General features: G+C 25.6%; 1 protein-coding gene and 1 long non-coding RNA gene across 8 annotated transcripts in view; one reads left to right on the plus strand and one right to left on the minus strand.

The window, feature by feature from the left end:
* LOC127290500 (potassium/sodium hyperpolarization-activated cyclic nucleotide-gated channel 2) overlaps positions 1 to 26,109 on the plus strand; it is a 167,652-nt gene that overhangs the window by 111,827 nt on the left and 29,716 nt on the right. For all 6 annotated transcript variants that reach the window (XM_051319102.1, XM_051319097.1, XM_051319100.1 and 3 more), the window contains one exon: positions 25,283 to 25,446. In XM_051319102.1, coding sequence (XP_051175059.1) covers positions 25,283 to 25,446 — 164 coding nt within the window. The remainder of the gene's footprint in view (positions 1 to 25,282; positions 25,447 to 26,109) is intronic.
* LOC127290513 (uncharacterized) overlaps positions 15,709 to 26,109 on the minus strand; it is a 68,227-nt gene continuing 57,826 nt past the window's right edge. The window contains exons 4-5 of one of the 2 annotated variants that reach the window (XR_007844374.1): positions 15,973 to 16,270; positions 15,709 to 15,809 (exon numbers count right to left, since the gene is read on the minus strand). This is a non-coding gene — a long non-coding RNA (uncharacterized LOC127290513). Of the gene's footprint in view, positions 16,271 to 26,109 lie in introns of both variants that reach the window. The other variant, XR_007844373.1, reaches the window with a different exon arrangement.

A 26,109-nucleotide genomic window follows, 5' to 3' on the forward strand; every position in this document is an offset into this window, starting at 1 on the left:
AAAATATTTTTAAAAAATTTCCACCTCATTATTATATTTGTAAATTTATATATAAATTAAGAATCATAATTAAATTCTCCATTTTTTTAAAGCAAATATCACTGAGAAAAATGTTTAGTCAGAGCAACCAAAATTTGGTTGTGCCAACAAAAAAATTTTGTCGGTATTTAAGCAACCAAACTCTTTGTTTGAGTTAACCAAAGAATTTAGTTGAGTGTTTTTTGTTGGCATAACAAAAATGTTTGGTTAGCTCAACCAAATTTTTTTTGTTAGGTCAACAAAAATGTTTGGTTGCTCAAACAAACAGTTTTATTTGTAAAATTAAAAAAATTTATTTTAACCTTATTTCTTTTCCTTTTTTATTTATTTCACTATTTATTTATTATCAATTTGACATTGAATTTATTTTTATCTCCGCCTGTGATTGAACCTGTTTTAAAACTAAATGTCGGGAGTTCTGACCACTGGACTACACTGAAAAAAAAAAATTTATTTGATTCAAATACCGGTGTATTTGGTTATTATCAAATAAATATTTACTTGAATCAAATATTATATATAAGATTTAAATAAGAAATATTTGATTCAAGTAAATATTTATTTGATAATAACCAAATACACCGGTATTTGAACCAAATAAATTTTTTTTTCAGTGTACCCATCCTTGTGAGAAATTTAAACTAAATGTTTTCTTAAGCTATAAGCTGAGAGCGAATCAAATTATTTGGTTGTCGCTACCAAATTTTTGGTTAGGACAACAAACGATCATTTGGTTTTTTAGACCAAACTATTTTGTTGTGTTAACCAAATGATTTTGTTGTCGTAACCAAATTTTGGTTGGAATTTAAAAATGTTCAATCAAATAATTTGGTTGGCCTAACCAAATGTTTGTTTGAGATAACTTTACGACTTTGTTTCAGCCAACTAAAATTTGGTTACAAGAACCAAAATTGCCTAACCAAACAATTTTGTTGCAAACACTAAATTTTTTTTCTCCAGTGTAAAAAAATTTATGCACAAAAAAAATGAATTAATATTAAAAAAAATTTAATTTCCCAACTTTGAATTTTTATACAAACAAAAAGAATTTGTTACAATAAACCAGATTTAGTTCTAAATCGAAGGAAAAAATAATAAAAAAATAAAATTTTTTTTCGTAAAAAAAATAATGAAAACACTTATTATTATAAACCCTAAATTGTGGTATAACATAAAAAAGGAAGCGAGGGAAAAACTAATTTCATTAAATTAAAAATACAAAAAAAAAAAAAAATGTTGCCAATCAGAGTAAATGTCATCTTTGAAGCAAGAATTATTTTATGAGTCGAATATTAAAAAAAAAGCGCCAATTAACGCGAAATAGCTTGAGGAGGTTTTTTTTTAGCTCGATAGGATTATTCTTGACCCGGTATAACGTGAAACGTAAACCACAAGGTAACGGACAATAGGCTTCGCTTCAGCGGTACTTATCGATCGTATCCTTTTCCGCATCGAGGCCCAGACACTAAAGAAAAAGAGAGAGAGAGGGGGAGGACGGGAAAAAGATTGCATTTTACTTCTATATATACAATCATTGCTTATGCATCTATATTCCTGCGCGGATATTGGTCAATCGACCAGACAATAATTCAAAACAGTTCAATGAAATTGTTTCAATGTAATTTTAAATATATTTCAATAATTAATCATTATAGATGCAATAATCTATGTGCATTCACCTGTCGAGCTTTTTTCAAGTATATATAAATATTCTATAAATCATTTTCAAGCATTCCAATTTGTTTAAAATTTTCATAAAATGTTGTCTTACAGTCAGAAAAAAGATATGTTTGAACCAAATGTACCATTTTTTTATATTTACCCAATTTTTTGGTTAGTTCAAATAAAATTTGTTTAATTCAAATAAATATTTAGATGATCTAAATAACTGTTTGGTTTATTTTAATAAATTTTTTGAACAACGAAAAAATTTGATTGAGCTAAAACTAAATAAACGTTTGGTTTATGCAACCAAATGTTTGGTAAACTGTATATCAATGCATTTATTTTGTTGATTTAACCAAAACTTGGTTGCTTCAAACGAATTTTTTTCTGAGTGTATATAAATGGACAAAATTCTGAAAATTTTTAACTCAAAAGAAAAAAAATTTTTTAAATTATTACACTGAAAAAATAAAAATTTTGCACTGAGAAAAAAAATTTAGTGTTTGCAACAAAATTGTTTAGTTAGGCAATTTTGGTTCTTGTAGCCAAATTTTGGTTGGCTGAAACAAAGTCGTAGAGTTATCTTAACCAAAAATTTGGTTATGCCAACAAAATTATTTGGTTGAACATTTTTAAATTCCAACCAAAATTTGGTCACAACAAAATAATTTTGTTAACACAACAAAATAGTTTGGTCTAAGAAACCAAATGATCGTTTGTTGTCCTAACCAAAATTTGATTGCGACAACCAAATAATTTGATTTGCTCTCAGCTCATAGCTTAAGAGAACAGTTAGTTAGTTTGATTGCTTAAATAACAACAAAATTTTTTTGTTGGTCCAACCAAATTTTGGTTGCTCTGACTAAATATTTTTCTCAGTGTGTGTTTGCAACAAAACGGTTTTGTTAGGCAATTTTGGTTCTTGCAATTTTAGTCGGCTAAAACAGTTATCTCAACCAAACATTTAATTAGGCAAAAAAAAAATTAAAAACATTTTTAAATTCCCACCAAAAATTTGGTTACAAGAAAAATATTTTGTTGAGAATCAAACATTTTTTTTTATGCCAACAAAAAACACTAAAACAAATTTTTTTTGTTGACTCAAACAAATAGGTTACTTAAATACAAACAAAAATTTTTTTTGTTGGTTCAACTAAATTTTGGTTGCTCTGACTAAACATTTTTCTCAGTGTATGTAAGTTTTACAAAAAAAATTTTTTAAATAAAAAAACCACTTTTTTCTAAACAAAACTTTTTGTTTAAATAAACTAAAATTTTTCTTCTTACACTTATATAGGAGAAAATTATCAACAATTTACCAAAAAAAAAAATTTTAAACATTGAGAAATGATTCGATATTTAAAATACTTAAACGAAAAAAATGAACCCATTTTTTTGGAATGAAATGATAATGAACACAATGTCAAGGGAAAAAAAAAGATATATGCTAATGTTGAGATGTGTCTGGTAAAAGAAAATAAAAATCGATGTCGCGACACTTTGTGACAAATATAAAAGACATGGAAGTGAAAAGAATCCACTTTAGAGAGTTGAGTGCTGTTTAATGAGACAGATCCTTTCTCATGATAATAGACATTATAATAATCAGCATCAATGAACCGAAAATATCCAATTTTCATCATTCACGAAAAAAAAAAATTCTTTTTCAATTTCACAAAAGACAGGAAATGTTTTTTTTTCTAATATATACGATTTACATAATTTCATATATATGTTTACAAAAAAAGTATATCTTTGGAGAAATAATAACAAAGTGAATTAATTATAAAAAATTTTTTTTATAAAAAAAAATTCTTTTTTTATTTTAAAGTTAAAGTAATTTTAGGGAAAAAAAATAGATTTAAAAAATTAAGTTGCAAAACAAAATTATAATGTCCTACTCTTGTATTCTGAAACCAATGTGATGGTTAAAATAGGGTTGAAAGAGTTTCATTAATTTTCTAAAAGGTTATTTCAGGCAAAATAAAAAAAGACCAAATCCGGATTAAATTGATATAGCAGTAAAAATTCGGTTTCAAATTCATTACCCCGAAATAACTTCTTACTGAATTATTCAGTGCGAGTGAAACAAAAAAAAAATTCCATTCAATGCTATAAAATTGAAAGTAGTAATAATTCGCCACTAATTTTATTTAATAATATTAATTAAGAAATAAAAATTAAAAATAAGAAATTAAATTATTAATTATTACAATCATCAATTCAATAGTATTCAAAATTAAGAATTCATTTATCTCCTTAAAGATACATCATTAATCAATTTCAGTCTAGAGAGAATTTGTCATATAATCCGAAATTTAATTTAATTTTTAATTATTAATTTATAGCCCAATGTATATATAAATCAATTTATCTCTGACAATCGTTGATTAAAACCTATTTACAAAATAAAATATATGTTTTCCGGTTATTTTTTTATAAGATTCTAATTACTTTTTTTTTTTTTTTTTAGAGAGAAAAAGAAACATTTTTTTTTTTTGAAAAAAGAGACAGTTAATTGTAAATTGAGCCATAATATAAATTTTTTTTGTTTTAATAATGTCACGAATTACTTTATTCAATATAATATGTGGACAGAAAAGCAATCGGTTGGCATTAGTCAATTTAAATGCATCGTTAGCATCTTGTGTGTAGCCTAACAAAGCAGTTGGGTCTGTATGGTCGCGTTTGAATTTCATGGCTCATTGTATGCGAAATGCGTACTATAATGCTATATAACCAAATGAATATAGTTCTTTTCACAAACGACAGTTACAATTTCGTTTATAATTGACAAGACAAAATTAATCTCGCACGCGAAAATTATGCACATGCAAATCAAATTGTGATTTTACAATTTTTATTTTTAACATTCGTTTGTAATTTAATAAAAATAATAAAAATAAAAATAAACATTATAATAAAAATAATAATAATAATAATAATAATAATAATAATAATAATAATAATAATAATAAAAATAATAATAATAATAATAATAAAATAATAATAACAATAATAACAAAAATAAAAATTATTGCATTTTTTTCTCATTAATAAGTGTCGATTTAATATTTAAAAAAAACAGTGATTCAGAAAAACCGTCACGTGGTTTCTGATTAATTCAATTTGTTACGCAATACTTTACGGGAAATAATAATAATAAAAAGTCATAAAAAAAAATTAATACGAAACATTGGGAAGAAACTTCTATGCTTGGAAATAATAAGATAAATATACGTTCAATTGTCAACTAAATTAATATTAATATTTTTTAAATTGAAGACAATTTTATTATATTTCTTTATTATATATTATATTAATATTATTACTATTAAATAATAATAACAATAATAGTAGTAATAATAGTAATAATAGTAATAATAATAACAATAATAGTAATAATAATAATAATAATATATAAAAAAATATTTTTAAAAATGGAGTTCTGAATTTATAAATTTTTTTTTTAATTTGTCTAGAAACAAAATATTATTTAAAAAAAAAATTAAATCTTCAGTTATATAATTATTGAGATAATAATATTCTTTTTTTGCATTAATTGTGAGTCATATGACAATTTTCAATCGCGGCGCGCACGCTTACGATTTTATTTATTAAAAATTTCCGACAAGTGTATTTTTATTTATTTATTTATTTTTTTGTTTCAAAAAAAAATAACGCGTGTCAATTTTTTTTGTGTCGGTTCGAAATACGGACGTTCATGATTAGCAATAGTTAAACAGTATATTAACTTAATAGCGCGCTAGTGTTGAAGCGCTAAAGCGTAACCTTAATCATACGGTTCATGGCTGTAACGCTCCTCGACCTGAACGAACCAGAATCAAATCGTTCGAAGGGCTTATATGATAGTAATTTTTAAAGAATTTACTTCGCGAATTTTTTTTTTTTCTTCAAACAATAAAAATAATAACTGAAAAAAAAAAAAAAAAAAAAAAAAACCACCTACAAAAAAAAGGAAACTGAGCCACAATAAATAAAAATTAAATGAAGAATTATGAAAAAAATCAGTTTGAAAATTATATTATTTAAATAATAATGAATTTTTAATTGTTATTGAAAATAAAAAAAAAAACTGAATCTAAAATTGAATTCCAAATTATATTTGGAATATTCATTGGAAATATATAGAATTACATTGTTTTGTAAATGGATAAACAATTGTTATCGATATAAGGATTGCTTTATTGAAGAAACTTGATACAGACATTGCATCTCTAATAACTGACAGAGAACTTTATCCGATTAATAGAATGATTATTCTGCGAGATCACACTTAAAGCCACAGAACGATTACAATATTCATTCCCCAACGAGATAAATTCACGATTTAAAAAACCCATTCATTTAAAAAATTATAAAATATAATTTATAAAATTTTATATTAATTTATATAAAAATTATTTTAAAAATTTTTTTATTAATTTATATAAAAATTATTTTAAAAAATTTTTTAATTTATATGAAAAATTACAAATTTTAACGAAAAAAATTTATTTATTTTTTTTTTTTAGTAGTTTTTACTGGATCTTATTTTCTGATTTTAGTATAATCTATCTAAAAGTAAATTTTAATAGCAATAAAAATTAGAGATGCTAAGAAACGCCCACAAGGAAGTTACGCTTCATTTGATTGGCTAATATTCAAGGTCAAGAAACGGCCAATCGTTGACTTGGAAAGTAACCAATGAAAAGTGTCGCAGCTTCATGTGCGCGTCTCTCTACTCATTAAAAACGGTTCCGTGTTCTCGTTTAAAAATTAAAAATTCTTTTTCACCGAAAAAAAATTTATTAAGAGTAAAGAAATATGTTAAATAAAATTAATTTTCTTTTTCCAAAAAAAAATTGTCGCTTGCAAAAGGGAAGTAATAATAAAATTTATACAGGACCCTTTATTTGGTTTAATTCAAAATGAGTCCCATTAAAACAGCATGATATTAGAAACTATATGCGTTATATTTCTGGCCTAGGGATATAAACGTTTGATAGGGTTACACGCTGAGCAGTATATATATATATATATATATATATATATATATATATATATATATATATATATATATATATATATAATTATGTACATATAAGTACAGCTCGTATTCATTCATTACTTCAGGTCAATTAAGATACCTCTTGCGAATGGTCATATCAGAAAACCTACTACTACAACCTTATTGTGTAATCTCGTTTATTACAACTAAACTTCCCGACTCACTTCTCCAAATAATTTCCTTCTGGAATGTTACTATACAACATATGTGCAACTATAACTAATCAGCAAATTTTAATAACACAAGTACAAAATTTAACCTAATTTTCATTTAACAAAAATGTTAATCTTTTCTTTTTTCTTAAATCGAATTTTTATTTAGCACAGTACAAAATTTAACCGAATTTTCATTTAACAAAAAATTTAATCTTTTCTTTTTTCTTAAATCAAATTTTTATTTAGCCAAATTATCATTCGATACAATTTGTTAATTTAACCAAATTTTTTATCAGAATTTTCATATTTCGAAATTTCGAAATTCTGCCATTGTTATTATTATTCAACTTGTGTTAAATATCGGCTAAATTGAAAATGTGTCAAATTATGTTATATAAAAATTGTGTGAAATGAAAATTTATAGTAAAATAGAAATAGTTAAAGAAAATTTGAATCACAAAAATTATTTCAATAAATAATAAATATTTTCTTAAGCGTTAATTAATGCGTTATTAAAATTTTCAACACGTTTGCACACAGAAATGTATAATAATATATAGTGTGAATGCTCAAATTTTGTTTTCGCGCGAACGATACGTGTGAAGAATTTTTATTCATATATACGACTAAAGCGATTCATTAATAAAGGTATAATTTATTGCCACCAAAAAGGCGCGTAGAAACGGTCGGTTTTTTTTCTCTCTCTCTCTCTTTTTTTGTAAACATTGATGAGTATATATAAATTTTTTTCAAGGAATATTTGCTCATTTCTATTTATTCCCAATTACAAAAGTTAATTAACTTCTTTACTGACGTAATTTTAAATACCTCGTAAATTTTTATCTGATTTTTCTTTTTATTTTTGCGCTCCATTTGATTCGAATTGAAAATTTTTATTATATACAAAACTTACAAATATTCCTATATATATGGAAATAATATTATAAAAATATTTTTTCATGACATAATTTCCTGTATTTTCTTTTATCATAAGCACGTATTAAATTATATAGCTAAGGTATATTTTGTCTCTGGAAAAAAAAATTTTTTTTCTCATGTAACAATACTTGAGAGCTTTTTCAGAGAAGAGTGTTTTCCTCAAAACTAATTTGAATAGGCACTAGAATCCCTAATCGTATTATGCAGAATGCTTATTAGAATTGCAAAATTACACTTTTCCTATTATTAATCTTTCTCAGTATTCTCCATCGTCATTTAAAGGGAACTATATACTTTTTATCCAGAAAAGTTTCTTTAAATCAAAAAAAAAATTCCGAAATTTAAAATAATTTAAATTAAGAAAGAAAACAAATTTTCTTTAGATGAAATAACTTTGGCAGGAAAATATAGAAAGAAAAAATTATTTTGTCATTATCTCTATTAAAAAACAGAAATGTATAATATTAGCTGAACAGAAATAATGAACCATCTTTAATATTTAATTAGGGTTAATCAACTGAGTGCTTGCATGTGTGGAATATTTATTAGGACACGTCCGGTTTCCTGTCTGACTGAAATCCTCTTTTTTCACTTAAATAAATTACTGCAGTTATTGATAAATTTATCCATAAAAATATTTGTCTTGTCTTACAATAATAATTTGATAAAAAATTTCGACTCATTTAATTCGTTATACTAAACAATTTAATTTTATTTTGTCCTTTAAGAAATTTCTACTGCAATATTAAAAAAAGGAATCTTTGTCACGAATTTTTTTTTACTATTAAAAAAAAAACTAATTTATAATTGACTTTTTTTCAAAAAAATTTGATTTTCCAGTATTGAAAATTATTTGCAAATTTTTGCTAACTGCTTTGTATGCACTCTTCGAGAAAATATCGCGTTACAAATAAGAATTATACCAAACACTAAACCACATTGTCGCAATTTACACCAATGCATGGCATCTCAAGTGGATCCAATTTTATGACGCATTTTAATACAGCTTCGCATGCCTCACATCTTTAGATGCTTCATAAACCATATTTTTTTTTTTTTTTTTTTTTAAAGGCATCTTCTTTCTTTATATCTCACTTTCATTTCTATTCAGAAATGTAGAATTCAAATTTTCCTTTTTTATTCCATATATATTTTCCATATTTTTAAATTTATATTTTTTCATTTTTAAAATTCAAAGAAAAAATTATTTTATAATTATCGCTGAATTTTTCAATTATTCAATTTTTTTTTGCGAAATATCCGCGAAAAATAAAAACATTGTATATAAAACTTAATGGCTTTAATAGAGGAATTTTTTTTTAAATTAAACAATTTTTTAATAATTCTATCATTGTATTATGTTAAGATTTAATTCGCGTTGTTTTTTTTTCAATGCCTATTGTTTTATATATATATGTATAGTTACACGTGTTATCTCACTAAAAATTGTTATAACAAACACATTTTCTCCATGTCCATTATTTCACATTAATATTGCATAATCAATCTTTTCTCGACACGTATGTCATCAAAAATTATAAAAAAAACTAAAATCAGTTTTATGCGCATAATTTTTGTTTAACATTCCAAATCGATTTACTCACTAAAAATGGCAGAAAAAAAATTAAATTCCATTGTTTTTTTTTTTTTTTAAATAAAATTTAAAAGAAAAATTATTTAAAATAAATTAAATTTCAAATTATTTTTAGAGCAATGCTATTTGGATATTAAAAAAAAAATTTGTTGCGGCAATAAGAAAAATGTATATAAAATTGAAATAAAGAGCAATTGTTGCAGAAAGATATAATAATTTTTCTCTCGAATCATAAAAAAAAAAAAAAAAAAAAAAAGAGAAACTAAGAAATATGCCCCCGTTTCGCATCTTTAGATGCCCATGAATTTCTACCTTCAAGGTCGGCCTCCAGGTTCAAATTAAGTTTCGTTTCTGGTTCTCTCTCGAGACCTTCGATTCGAATGTCTATGCCAGCAGTATATGAGATAATCTCAAGAGGAATTCCTCGACTATGTAATATATATGTCCATCTACAATCTACGTCGCTCATTCAAAAATATCTATATAGATATAACTATATATTTCTTCAATAGAGGGGGAAATATACATGAAAAATATATTCTTGTATATAGAAAAAAAAAGAAGGAAAAAAAAAAAGAAAAACGTTTTCATCCACATATATATGTAAATTCAAAACGTGTAAATTTACAATAGTATATAAAAGTTTTACACTCATCTAAAAACGTAGGCCATGGTCGCACTCTTGTCCTATACAATATATCAAATACGTGCGCGAAAGAAACATTTTTATCACTTTGAATTTTACAACATTTCTTATGGAATGGAATCTTTTTTTATTAGTGAGTGCAGATATCGATATTTCCCCTCTTCTTTTATGCACCAATGTTTTTTTTTCTCTCATATATTTGATACATATCAATATATATATATATATATATATACAGTATATTATATATTGCAAGTTATTATTTTTTTATTATATCAATATTTTTGTCGGCCATCAAAAACCAATTGTATTTTATTGCATCAATATACTTTCTTTTATATATATATATAAATATTTCTATTTCAGTAAAATCAATTAACGAACTTTATAAAAAAAAAACCGTAATCGTTTTATAAGATTAAAACTTGTAAGAAAGTGTGTGTGTGATATTTTGTTCCTTTTCTCATGAGAGAACGAAAATAAATGTTGCAAAACTGGTAATATGAACCTTAGACACGAGGAGGAGTCAATAAAAGTCAATGTCACTGTTTACCAAGGCTTCTAAAATTTCCTTGTCCTGGAAGCAATTTAATAACATGATAACTACTTCTTAAATATCTTTCCTCTAGATTTAATATTTTCTTTCTCTCTTTTTGTGCGAAGACAACGCATTAAAATTCATTGTCGTTTTAAATAATTTCCACCTTTTTAACAATTCTTGTTGTGTATTTTTTTTATACATTTGAATATCAATTAAATAAAATTCTAAATTTATTAAATTGAGAAAAAATTCCAAAGATTGTTTCAAAATTAAAAAACCTAGCTTGAACCTACCTTGCGCCTAATTTGAGCCTACAATAAACCTATTTTCAACCTACATTGAACTTACTTTAAACCTAAATTGAATCTACATTGCGCGTTTTTTTGGGCCTACTTTGAACCTACATTTACAGATTGTTTCAAAATTAAAAAACCTACCTTGAACCTACATTGCGCCTAGTTTGAGCCCATATTGAACCTATTTTAAAACGACTTAGGAATTACTTTGAATCTTATTTTAACCTATCTTGCGACTATAATGAACCTACTTTGACCTACAATAAGACTATACTAAACCTTCATTGCGCCTAGTTTGAGCCTACAATGAACCTATTTTCAACCTACATTGAACTAACTTTAAACCTAAATTGAATCTACATTGCGCCTTTTTTGGGCCTACTTTGAACCTACATTTACAGATTGTTTCAAAATTAAAAAACCTACCTTGAACCTACATTGCGCCTAGTTTGAGCCCATATTGAACCTATTTTAAACCTACATTGGAATTACTTTGAACCTAATTTTAACCTATCTGGCGCCTACAATGAACCTACTTTGACCTACATTAAGACTATACTAAACCTTCATTGCGCCTAGTTTGAGCCTACAATGAACTTATTTTCAACCTACATTGAACTAACTTTAAACCTAAATTGAATCTACATTGCGCCTTTTTTGGGCCTACTTTAAACCTACATTTACCTACGTTGAGCCTTTACTGAACCTTTTTTGCGCCTAGTTTAAGCCCATATTGAACCTATTTTAAACCTACATTGGAATTACTTTGAATATAAATTCAACTTACATTGCGCTTATTTTGGACCTACTTTCAACCTACATTGGACTTACTTTGAACCTTAATTGAACCTATATTGCGCCTACTTTAAAACTACATGAAGCTTATACTGAACCTACATTGCGCCTATTTTGGACCTACTTTGAAACTACATTAAGTTTATACTGAACCTACATTGCGCCTAGTTTGAGCCTACATTAAACCTATTTTAAACCTACATTGGACGTACTTTGAATTTAATTTGAACCTACCTTGCGCCTACGTTGAGTCTACAATGCACCTACTTTGTACCTACATTGGCCTACATTGAGCCTACATTGAGCCTACATTGAGCCAATACTGAACCTTCATTGCGCCTAGTTTGAGTTACTTTGAACCTACATTGGACTTATTGTCAACCTGAATTGAACCGACATTGCGCCTATTTTGGGCCTACTTTGACCCTTTATTGGCCCCAGGACCTAAGAAACCCTTTTCTCAAAACTGAAAGAATTTGATCCAACAAGAAACATACTTAATTCAAAACGAAAGTATCATATTCGAGTAAATGAATTTCCCTTTCAATAGAACAAAATGACAACTCTTGATAGAAGTTTTCCGGTTTAGAAAGGCATTTCTCAAGACACCTTTAGCAGGAATAAGTAAAAAGAAGAAAGACAAAAATATATTTTCTAGTGCAGAAAGTTGTTTAATTAAAGAGTGAGAGTGAGAGAGAGAGAGAGAGAGAATAAGTGTGGGCGAGGGTCACGGACGAAAGCGTATTATCGCTCAAAGTGTTAACGCTGCAATGGACGGAGATTAAATAATTAAGTCATCTTAATTACGTTCCCGTTAAGATTCATTCCTACTCGTACTAGAACAATTCCGCGATAATTGCCATTCAAGAAGAAAAAAAAAAAGACACAAAAAAAAACTCACACTACACCATATCTCTTACGAGTCATTAGTTAAGGCGTCAACTTTTTCTTTACTTAAGTTGCCATTTAGAGACGACACTTACGTGATAAGCACCTTAATCCACAGCTTCACTGAACACGCAGAGTAAACCATAAAAAAAATGAGAAGACAGAAAACAAAGAGATCTCTATTCCCCTTTTAAGACTTTTTCATAAAAAAAAAAAAAACGACAATTTTATATTATATCTTTACTATGAAAATTCGCAATATTCTTTTTTATATCTTCAAGAGTAAACATTTTTATGAAAGTTGTTTTTTTAAATTATTTTAAAATATTTATTCTATAAATAAATTTACACAACCCTAAAGATTCTTTTACCACCTTAAAGTGGTGGTTCTGTAATTTTGTAATTTAATTCTGTAATTTACAACCTTAAAGTTTGGATTACATTTCGAAAGTTTTTTCCATAATCTACAACCTTAAAGTTTATTCTAGAACCTTCGAGGTTATTTTACTACCTACAAATTCATTTTACTTCCTTCAATTTGATAGTTTACAAACTTAAAGTTTGTTATAGAACCTTTAAGTTTTTTAAAGAACCTTTAAGTTTACTTTACAACGTTATTGAAATTATTTTACAACCTTAAGATTTGTTTGCCCATCTTCGAAATTATTCTACAACCTTAAACTTTGTTTCATAATTTAGATGTTTGTTCTGGAACCTTTAATCTTACTTTACAACCTTTTAGAAATTATTTTACAACCTAAAAATTCATTTAATTCCTCCAATTTGTCAGTTTACAACCTAAAAGTTTACTTTTCATTACGAAATTTGATTTAGAACCTGCAATTTTGTTTCACAACCTTATTTAAGTTATTTTATAACCTTAAAATTTGGTTTTCTACTTTCGAAATTATTCTACAACCTTAAAGTTTGTTCCACAACCTAGATGTTTGTTCTAGAACCTTTAATCTTTCTTTACAACCTTTTAGAAATTATTTTACAACCTAAAAGTTTACTTTTCATTACGAAATTTGATTTAGAACCTGCAATTTTGTTTCACAACCTTATTGAAGTTATTTTACAACCTTAAAATTTGGTTTACTACCTTCGAAATTATTCTACAACCTTAAAGTTTGTTCCACAACCTAGATGCTAGTTCTAGAACCTTTAATCTTACTTTATAATCTTTTAGAAATTATTTTACCTTAAGATTTGTTTGCCCATCTTCGAAATTATTCTACAACCTTAAAGTTTGTTTCATAACCTAGATGTTAGTTCTGGAACCTTTAATCTTACTTTACAACATTTAGAAATTTTTTTAACAACCTAAAATTTCATTTTACTTCCTCTAATATGATAGTTTACAACCTAAAAGTTTTCTACCTTCGAAATTATTCTACAACCTTAAAGTTTGTTCCACAACCTAGATGTTTATTCTGGAACCTTTAATCTTACTTTACAAACTTTTAGAAATTATTTTACAACCTAAAATTTCATTTTACTTCCTCCAATATGTTAGTTTACAACCTAAAAGTTTATTTTACATTCCCAAGTTTGGTTTGGAATTCATAAGTTTGTTCGACAACCTTAATATTTGTTCTAGAACCTTCAAGTTTACTTCAGAACCTTTTTGAAATTATTTTTCAAGCTTAAATAAAATAAAACCTTTAATAAAATTCATTTTACTTCCTTCAAGGTTATTCTAGAACCTTAAAATTTTGTTTTACATTGTTAAAATTAATTTCTAGTACCTTTTTTACAAACTTCAAATTAGGGATACCCAAAATTAGTTCTAAAACCTAAAAAATTGTTTTTAATTTAATAATCATTATTTTAACAACACCTAATAGAGAGAAGGAACGCCATTTAATATTCCTTAGAGAAAATATAAAAACCTACAATTGCTCGGGGTCTAGAGAATGAATGAACATGTCTTTGGTTATGTCAGCATCCTCTAGATAGACAATAGACAACTCGACAACAATGTTTCATGCAAGAATGTGCCTATTTGTGTTTGTGTATGTGTATGCGCGCAATTTCACGGTGATCCATGCTAATCGATGTAAACACAGGTGCAATTCAATACACACAGATTGTTATGCACACATTTGACGACCATTATAGTACGTTAGCAAATTTTGATAGATAACCTATTCTCTTGCAAGCCTATTAGCATACTCTTTAATTATTCAAGAAACCAAAAAGAACATTTTTTTTTTATCAAAAAAAAAAAAAAGAAAATTTATCAAAATTAAGTAAAGAAAACTTTTTTTTAAAAAACCAAAAATGATAGTTATAATAATTTAATAAATTTTGTGTTTTAAAATTTAATAACCGATTCAATTTATTCTATATTAAGAAACTTGCATTTTCTTTTTTCTATATATAGACAGTATGACACTTAGATAATCAATGGATTATAGACTTCTTCAAGTCTACTACCGCATTCCTTGCGAAAAGTTATAAATGGAAACTTCAAACACTGACCAGATCACACTTGAAACTATTTCAGACTTAATTAAACCCATTAATAAAGACGAAGGTGAAATCAAATATAAGAATTGTGGCTCAATTGACAAAATTACATCTATTCTTATATTATTATCATCTTCAGTTAAATAATTCGCCCACGTTCTTTTTTTTTTAAATTTAAGTCAGAATTTCCCAATTTTAGAAGTCATTTTTTCTTTGCATATTACAGCTTTCTAAATTTTTCAGAGAAAATTAAAATTTACAAAGTCAAAATGAAAGAAAGGGAATATTTTGAAAAATAAAAAGTTAAGGCAATTGAAAATTTTTTTAAGCAGGATCATAACAATATTCTGCGTAGTTTCAATGTCTAGGAGGGTGCAATAACACTTTCATGAAAACAATGGGCGATTGCCATTTTTAATCTCTTGCATAACAAAACAAAACGTTATCAAAATTATGGCTGAGAATAATTTTTACATTACAAAACGTTAATTAAAACTTTAAAGTGGATCAAATATTAATTAAATGATTTAATTAATTACCATTATAGAATTTTGACGAATTATATTTGCTTTTGTTTTATTATTTTCGAAAAACAGAAGGGACTTACCGATCACTGATGTCCTTACAAAATTCCTTCCAGTCCTTCCAGCTCTTTCGAAGTCCATCTGAATATTTTTGAAGCACTTCACTCATTTCACACACTTCTCACTAACACACGCAAATAAAATATTTGAATCATTAAAAATTATAATTATTACTAAAATATTTGGAAAAAAATTTGAACTATTGAAATTCCAAAAAACAGAAATATTTTTCGAAGAATTAAAAACTAGAAACTTTTTTTATACAATTAAAAAAAAACATGTTCTACAATTTTTATGATTCAAATATGTATTTTGAATTCGCGCACTGATTTGAACAATTTTTTTTTTTATAACAAACGCATTTTAAATCGCGCACAGACTCGAAACTTTTTTTTTTATAACAAACGAATTTAAATCGCGCACTGACTCGAAACTTTTTTTTTTTTTATAACAAACGAATTTTAAATTGCACTCGAAACTTTTGAAAATTTGTTCACAATTATTTTTTCGACACTTTATAATTAATGTTTTCTTTCTTTTTCAAATTTTTCAATAATCTTATTGTCCATTTCCATCAAAATTGAACTGAAACAAAAAAAAAAATATATACTTTTAATTAATTTAATTATTATAAATAGAAATTGTAGAAAAATTCTTTTTTGTAATTTAAAAAAAAAAAATAATTTGTAACTTTTATAATAAATTTCAACACTCCCGTCGGTTTACGAATTGTGACTGATGAGTTTAGATTAATTTTCGTATTATACAGTTCTATTTGACTGAGGTCAGCAATTCAAAATGACCGCACCCTTTGTTCGTACCTGAATGTAAACACACCACTCAAGTTGTTAACAGGACATCGAGCAAGGTCCTTTGTTTCGGTGCATTAAATTTATTCAAATTATATTAATAAATAAATAAATAATAATAAAATTTAGTTAAAGTATTAAAATAAATAATTGTCTATTTGTAATGTGGAAGAAAAATTTCAAAAATATTCCAGAACAAAAAAAAATGTTCATTTTTTTATTAATTTAAAATATTGAAGTTATAATTCACATAAATTCACTCGATCCGACAATTCTAATGAAAGAAATAAATTATCAAAATATATAAAACTCTTGCCAAGTAAATTAACTGAAAAAAAATCTCACTCTCTTCTCTCTAAACACATTGAATAAGTACCAATGCTCTAAAACCACGTCAAATATAAAAAACACTAATTTTTTTTTTTTTTGGAGAAATTCCAAAACTTAATATTTATTTGTATAATAAAAAAAACGCTAATTTTTCCAAAATTAACTAATTTTTTTAAATATTTATCATTGCATTTTGAATCAGTTTAACCGTGAAAAAGAATCATAAAATTATTTACAGGCACTATAAGGAAAAAAAAATAGTGTTTTATTCAAGGGCTCTCGCTATATTGAAGTCGTTACTACGAGGGGGATTTTTTAACAGCTATATAGATATAGAATTTGCAATCTTTGCCATCCGCTGTAAGGATATATGCAAATGACTTGCCGTTAAACATTAAACGATCATTAAAATGAATTTCTCATTCAGCTTTCTTTTTGATTTCATCATTTAACGATGCTTCCCTTTTATAAACATTGTAATAACAAATAATAAATATTGTTAAAATCAACAAAAAATTTTTTTATTCTAATAAAATCAAAAAAAATTTCATTTTCAAATATAATTTATTTCAACCAAATTTTTGAAACAAGTATTTATTTGATGCTTTGAGCAAAATAAAATCCAAAATTTGTTTGTAACATTTATTTGAATTAAATAAAATTTATTTGAAGCAAATAAATATTTATCAAAGAAAAAAAAAGTATATACTTTTTATCTGCGATATTTGTAAAATAATAATGCTGAAAAATATTTTTGTTCTTAAAATTGGAATATCGGAAAAATAATCATGTAACATGCAAAAATATATAAATATATATATATACATAATATATGTGTGCTCTCTATTCTAATGAGACTCGAATAACAGCAAAAATGACACACAAGTCTTCTCAAATTTCTCATTAATGCAAAAACTAAGTGTCAAACTTCAAGATAACGCTCATTAAGAGATGAACGGTAATGAGAAGACACGATTACATTAACGAGATAAATTATTGATTACGATAAAAATTTCTCAAATAGTAAAAAAAATATAGATATCCAATTTTTAAAATCAGCGATATTTCAAAATTTATATCATTTTTTTAAAATACGAAAATTTCCAAATTACAAAAAAATTATCGTGAAATTACACTGAGAAAAATGTTTAATCAGAGCAATCAAAATTTGGTTGGGCCAACAAAAAAATTTTGTTGGTATTTAAGCAACCAAACTATTTGTTTGAGTCAATCAAAAAATTTGATTGAGTGTTTTTTATTGGCATAACAAAAATGTTTGGTTAGCTCAACCAAATTTTTTTGTTAGGTCAACAAAAATGTTTGGTTGATCAAACAGTTTTTTTTTAAATTAAAAATTTTATTCTACCTTATCTCTTTTCTTTTTATCTTTTTTTATTTATTTCATTATTTATTTTTTATCAATTTAACATTGAATTTATATTTATCCAATTGAAATATTTGTGAACTTTAAAAAATCTCATTTCCGCCTAGGATCGAACCTCTGTTTTAAAACTGAAAGTCGGGAGCTCTGACAACTGGACTACCCATTCTTGTGAGAAATTTAAACTAACTGTTCTCTTAAACTATAAGCTGAGAGCGAATCAAATTATTTGGTTGTCGCAACCAAATTTTGGTTAGGACAACAAACGATCATTTAGTTTTTTAGACCCAACTATTTTGTTATGTTAACCAAATTATTTTGTTGTCGTAACCAAAATTTGGTTGGAATTTAAAAATGTTCAACCAAATAATTTTGTTGGCCTAACCAAATATTTGGTTGAGATAACTCTACGACTTTGTTTCAGCCAACCAAAAGTTGGTTACAAGAACCAAAATTGCCAAACAAAACAATTTTATTTCAAACACTAAATTTTTTTTCTCAGTGTAATTTGTTTTTTTTTTTGTAAATAGATTCAAACATAACCTAAAAATTCAAGGGACTGTTGGGTTTGACCCAATGTCCGACCAACATAACTTCAAATTCCCCTAATCAAAAAACGAACATAACCTCAAAATTGGAATAAAGTTTTAAAACTTGCAAGTCTTTAAAAAAAATTATATATATATAACAATCCTGTGGGAATAGCAGAAAATTAGAAAAGGGAAATGAATACACAGAACAGAAGTTCAAATTCATTATATAACATGTACGTTTTTCATTGAAGTAAATTAACTTTATTTGCAAAATAATCGCACAAGACATTTCACTATTGTTCCTCTCATTATACGCGGAATTAAACGAACAATGGATATTATTTTCACAGAAAAAAAAAGTTAATTTTAAAAATAAACTACTTGACGCTAAGTAATTTTATTCTTTCCTTTTTTAATTTAAAAAAAAATATTATTTATTTTTCTAATATTTTGTATTTAGTTCAATAATCGAAAAATTTTCAAAAATATAGTTAATTACCCACTTGGAAAGATTCCCCGGAAAGTGCCCCCTGGAGATTCTAATAGAATTCCGCCGGAACTTTCAACGTAATTCCGTCGGAATTCCATCGGAGTTCCAAAGAATTATCAATGGGATTCCGACGGAATTCCGATTAATTTTTTTTTCAAAATTTTTAGTTCTAATTCCGTCGGAATCCCATCGGAAATTCCTTGGAACTCCGATAGAATTCCAACGGCATTACGTTAAAGGTTCCGGCGGAATTCTGATAGAACCTCTTTTTTTTATTACTATAATAATTATAATTATAATAACAATTCCCACTTGGAAAGATTCCCTGGAAAGTGCCCCCTGGAGGTTCTGTCAGAATTCCGCCGAAAGTTCCAACGTAATTCCGTCGGAATTCCATCGGAGTTCCTAAGAATTTCCAATGGGATTCTGACGGAATTCCGATCAATTTTTTTTCAAAATTTTTAGAGTCCTAATTATGTCGGAATCCCATCGGAAATCCTTTGGAACTCCGATGGAATTCCGACGGAATTACGTTGGAAGTTCCGGCGGAATTCTGATAGAACCTCCAGGGGGCACTTTCCGGGGAATCTTTCCAAGTTGGGATAATTTCATAAGATATTTTTAAATTATTATTTTTTTTTTTTTTTGGGAAAATATTATTTGCAAAAATCTCAAAATGATATGCAATTTGATAAATGTGTTGTCCTCTCTATGGGGTGTCAGAAGTAGCACGCGGGCTTTAACATGTAAAACGATCACGATATGACATTCCAAGTAAACGAGCGGGAGTTAGTGCAAAAATTTCCATTTTCTCTATATGCGAGAAAGTGCTGTTTCAGTAGATTTACTCGTGATGAATGACGTCCTTCGGAAATATGCAGAAGAAAAATAGAAAAAAAATCTACGAGAACTCGCGTGTTAAATCGATGCTCATGAATCTTTAAGAGACTGTCGTTTGGGAACAATAATAATAATCTTTTCAAATCTTTCAATTTCTTCAAAAAAAAAAAAAAAAAACTTTCAACAAACAAATTTTTCTTATTCCGTCATTTTTCATAAAAATTTTTATTTTATTCCATTTTTTAAATAATTTTTTCCTTCTATTCTTTTCTATTATATAATTACTATAAATTCTTTTCTATTTTTAATGAAAAAAAAAAATTTGGAGAAAATATTTTTTAATCCTACATGATTTAAATCATAAAAGTGGTAATCAATAATTTTATTCACAATATCGAGTGTATAAAAAAAAAAGTTTATCGATCAAACACATTCTATACCCAGATGACGTTTGATTGACATAGCATCAAAAAAATTACCGGAAATTATGCAATTTTTTGTCGAACTTTACATTAATTGTGATAACTTTGATAATAAATTTTAATTTTATCTAAATTGAAATTCTATTTTTCGGTTAGTAACGAAAAATTTATTATTTTTTAAAAAAAAAACATACCATTTAATATTGTTTTTCGAGAAATAATTTATTAATACAATAAATAGATTAAAAAAAAGTTTGTGAGGTTTAAAATTCACATTTTTTGTGATAAAGAAGAAAAACACAAAAGAATTGAATATAGAAGAGCCGAAGGGCGTTTTGACACTTTACACACTTGAAAATCGTTTGTGTGAGCGCATTTTTCGCCAGTCAACTATTTATGAATTTTTTTTCTTTTTTTTTTAATCGAGAATAGTGTAGAAGTTTTCTATATAAGATTAAAGTCAGAAATATCACAAAAAAAATACCCAAGGGCTTGAATATTTAGAGAAAATAAAATAAGGGTAACTCTATACGAAGCAATTTTACGGTAAGAAGTCACATTTCGGTCGCAAGAATTTAACGAGAGACTCAACTATGACTTTCTGCTTGAAAAGTTTCCACTGTGAACGAGAGAGGAGAATATAATATTACTAATGCCATGAAGGAATCAAGACTACTTACAACTTTAGCTTTATAAAGAGCAAGTTTTAACTTTTCCATCAGAATTCCTTGCACAAGATAAGAGTTTTGATCATTACAAGTCCATTTTCATATAAATAGTGAAATAATAATTCATACGCTCCAATAATTATATAATTTAATTAATAATAATAATAATTATTAAAAATAATTTTTTTTTTATTAACTTATTACTAATATGAAAAATTAATACTTTTTAAATAAATAGGCTAAAAAAAAAAATTTACTTCGTTCAAATAATCAATTACTTGACTCAAATAAATAATTACTTGAGCCAAATAATTTTTGTAAAAAATACGATTTAATTACGTCAAGTAATAATTAATTAATACAAATAAATATTTACTTGATAATAGTAAAGTAAATAAATATTTGAATCAAATTTTTTTTTTCCCCTGGTAATAGTTATTTAATTATAAATTATAAATTATATAATTAAAAATTAAAAATTTCAGCTAATTTATCATTTTGAACAAATGAATATATCGATATTTTAATTAATATATATCCCATATAATCCACTTAAGTTTTCGAATTAGTCGAGGAATGTAAATTGCCTATTAATTGCATCATGATCAAAGAGAATTATCAATATTGACTTGACCAAAATAAAAATCGAAATAAGATAATATTTTGCAATAATGTTTATAGAAAATAAACAACTAAACAAAATTTTTCAAATGAAAATTATTATTTCTTGCAGAGAATAAAAAAAATGTAGAGAAAATAATAATAAATAACTAATATGAATCAATAAATAAATGAGAGAGAGATATATATATATATATATTTTTGACTCATGGTGCTTAAAATTTAACGAGGGATTTATCACTTTGGGTTTCTCCGGGAATTGGCTATCTTCCGAAAATTAATGTTCCCTTCAAAGTAATAACTTTCAAAATGAACCCTTTCCAAAGTAGCATTATAACTGTTGTTACAACTTTATTGTTGTTTGCTAACAAACAACGCAGTTTCACTAGCTCCACCTTTACTGAGAAATTAATCATCATACAGGAAGAAAATGGATTTGTTTCACGTAATTAATTACATGGCACATTGCAAATCAAATAAAGTCAATTAATATCAATTATTTCCATTAAGCTTTTAGCGGACATATAATATTCACTCTCTGATATTTTCAATGAAATTATATATATATATATATATATATATATATATATTTCAATAATAGAATTTTATAAACAAATTAATAATTCATATAAAATATCGAAAAATTTTCAAAATGAAAATTATGAAATAAAAAAATGTTGAATGAGAAAAAAAAGAGAGAGAGAGTATTATTCCTTAAAAAGAATTAGTGTTCTTCGTTCAAATATATAACAAGAGTTATTTCCTCTATTTGAGAGAAAATTCTCTATTTTACTGGTTCATTGGCTTCTTCACATTCCTAGACTAATTCGAAGCTCAATTGTGTAGAAGAAAATTTTCCACAATCCAACCAGAGGAAGATAATTATACTTAAAGAATAATTAATTATTCCCTTTTCATGCGTAAATTTTTTTATTTCTTTTAAATAATAAATTTAACGAGAATTATTTTTCTGTTAAATTTTTCAATATTTAAAAAAAAATTAATTGAGGCGAATGAATTTTGAAGAATTTATAATTTTTTTGTTGATATCAAATTTGTTTTAGGACACTAAATGTTAATTTTTTTTTTCTTTTATATTATTCCAATAAAACAGTTTTTCATAACGAATGTATAACAATGAAAGAGAATCTATAGGAATAATGTATAGGTGTAGAATAAGCAAAAACCAACCTTCGCGTTAGGTGCTCATGCAGCGACGTTATTAGGCTGAAAAGTGGGCCAATGCTGCCGAGTTGAGCTGCACCAAAAACTGATTAAAGCCGAGCTTTCAGAAATTGTTTTTCTCCCTGAATCTTTATACACTTTTGTATATATATATATATATATATATATATATGTATGTATATTTTTCGTTTTCATACTTTGCCTTTATCAGAGGGAATATCAAAATCCCTCGTCTAAATCTAGCCAAGGAAATATATATGTTCAATATTGTATATATATCGTTACTGAGATTTGCAAACTTTCCCAAATTGTAAATCAATTTTGCCTTATATATATATATATTTATCAACTTCATTTTTCAATCTAGAGATATAATTTTCTTTCTTTGAATTTTATTTTATTCTATAAATTTTATTTTTATTTTATTACTTGTTTCCAGAGGGAAATTTTTTGTTTCATTCAAATATTTTTCCTTTCTTTTTTTAAAAAATGATGGAACATTTGCGATGAGAAAACTGTTTTATTGGAACATAAAAAAAAATTTACAATTCGAAATTATTGTTTAGGGACTACATTTAGAGTAACATTTACAATCTATATTTTATTATTTACAATATAAATTGTAAAGATTTCAATGCAAAGTGTATAGATTACAATCCGAATTATAAGAATTACAATACGAATTGTAAAGTTTACCATCCGAATTGAAAAGTTTACCATCCGAATTGTAATGTTTACCATCTGAATTGTAAAGTTTACAATACGATTTGTAAAAAATACAAAAGAGAATGTAAAGTTTACAATTTCAATTGTAAACCTTACCAATCAGAATGGTATTTTTTTTTAACAAATACTATTTAAATAAAAATTCCAAAATATAAAAATTGCAAAATTTACAATTTCTATAATATTCTAAAATGCAATAAAATTTTTGAGAATATATATATGTTTTTTTTTAAATATTACGATATCTTCAAGTTTTGTGTTATCAAATGTACCGAGACAACTAGTATATATAATAAAAACAATCGTTAATGTCACAATGTTTGCAGATATTCATATAAAATCAGATTTATACGCACAATCATTGTCCAGAAGTATATATAATGAAATACATTCTCGTTTATAACTTTTGTACTTCAATATTATTATGGTATATTGATAACAGTAAATGAATAATTGAAAATGTTTTCAAAAAAAAAATTTTTTTTCTTTCGGTAAACATTTTTTTTTTTTTTTTTTTTTTTTATTCCTCATCTGATTTGCTATATTTAATAATTCATCATAGGTTAATCGAGAGAGACTTCCGAGTAAAATATAAAACAATTCATGTGACTGACTCGCGACTTTCAAGTCAATTATGTTGAGAGAAAAAAAAACAAAGAAATATTATAAAACTTATGACTTTACGCACACAAATTAAAAAAAAATAATTCTCGTTATCATAAAATAAAAATTAAAGAAAAAAAAACAAAATAAATATAATAATATTATATTATATCACAATATAATATAAATATAATAGTATAAAAAAAAATATTTTAACAAATTATTATTATTATTATTATTGCTGTGATAACTTTTTATAAGTTTTAACGATTGTACAACCACAAAAGTACACGTGGAAAGTACATGTCCTTATAGCACTTTTAAGTTTGAAAATGCACTTCTCTGTTCCCGGCTCAGCACTATTATTTGAAAATAATAAGAACGTGCAGAAAATTGCAACAGAAATACGTATAATTGGATGAAAGAAAATGAGTTGGAGAGTTTAAACTCAATGAGTTGAAGAAAAAGGGATTTTTTTTTCTTCTCTTAACGTTTAAAAGAAATTTTGATAAAATGTAATAAATATATTGAAATACATTGAAATTAATTCATAACCATTGCAATCAAAATTTGAAAACAATTAAATTTAAATTAATTTTGATAAAACAAGTAATTAATTAACAAATTCAGAAAGTAGAATAACATAATTATGGATATAAATTCTATTAGTATTCTCTACGTATAAATTTTTTTTTTTTTTTTTAATTAAAAATAAATTATATTCAATTTTAAGTTTTAACTAATTCAGATTTTAGAGAATGAGTTTCTCTCTCTCGCACTTATTATTCCATTGAATGTTGTTTCGTGCGTAGGGGCTATTATGCTATCCATATCATTTGAATAAATTAATTTAATCAAATTAATTATAGAATTAGTGTACTATAAATAGAAAAAAAAAATTTTAATTCCTATCTTTATAACAGTTTCTTTTTCTAATTCAACTCAAAAAATTTTGATTAAAAAAAATATATTTTTTCTTTTTTTTACAGATTTTATTGGGACTTATGTATGCTGCTCCTGCTAGTAGCTAATCTAATAATTCTACCGGTCGCCATTAGTTTTTTTAATGACGATTTAAGCACCCGGTGGATAGCCTTCAACTGCCTTTCCGACACGATATTCCTCATAGACCTCGTTGTCAACTTTAGGACTGGTGAGTATCGTATCTAATTTGACAATTAACGAAAACGACATAAATTATACTGATTAGCATTGTCTCGAGACAAATGAAAATTTATTATTTTATTTTAAATTAAAAATGAAGTAAAGATAGAATAGAAAAAAATTAATTGATAATTGAATAAAAATAAGAAATATAAAAATTCTGCGAAGGAAATGGAAAGAAACATAAAACAGAAAAAAAAACAAATTTAATCAACGACTGAAATAAAGGTGAAAAAAAAAAATTATTATGAGACAAGATAACTAACAGAAACAAAAGAAAATTAAACTGAGTCATAAAAAAAGATAAATTAAAATTAATAAGAAAAAGGAAAATAAAGTAGTATAAAACAAATAAAAAAAAAATTGAAACAAAGATGATAAAAAAATTGTGTTTGAGACTAGATAATGTGATAACGCGTTAAGCTACAAGTACCTAGGTCGTAGGTTCGATTCCTCTCATAGATTTCCCAATCTATTAAATCCTATAATATCAAATTTTTACAATAAGAAATTTTTATGCAAAAAGAAAAAAGAATTTCAAGGATATTTCTTGAAGACAATAATTTCTTGGATGCTTTTTTTTCAATTATCAAACGCGAGGCATTAATTTGATGCGCATTTGAGTGTCACGATCATATAGAATTAGGTCACG

This window comes from Leptopilina boulardi, unplaced genomic scaffold, assembly GCF_019393585.1.
Source record: "Leptopilina boulardi isolate dan_hultmark-lab unplaced genomic scaffold, ZJU_Lbou_2.1 LbouV2_70, whole genome shotgun sequence".
In the NCBI taxonomy this organism is placed as follows: Eukaryota; Metazoa; Arthropoda; class Insecta; order Hymenoptera; family Figitidae; genus Leptopilina; species Leptopilina boulardi.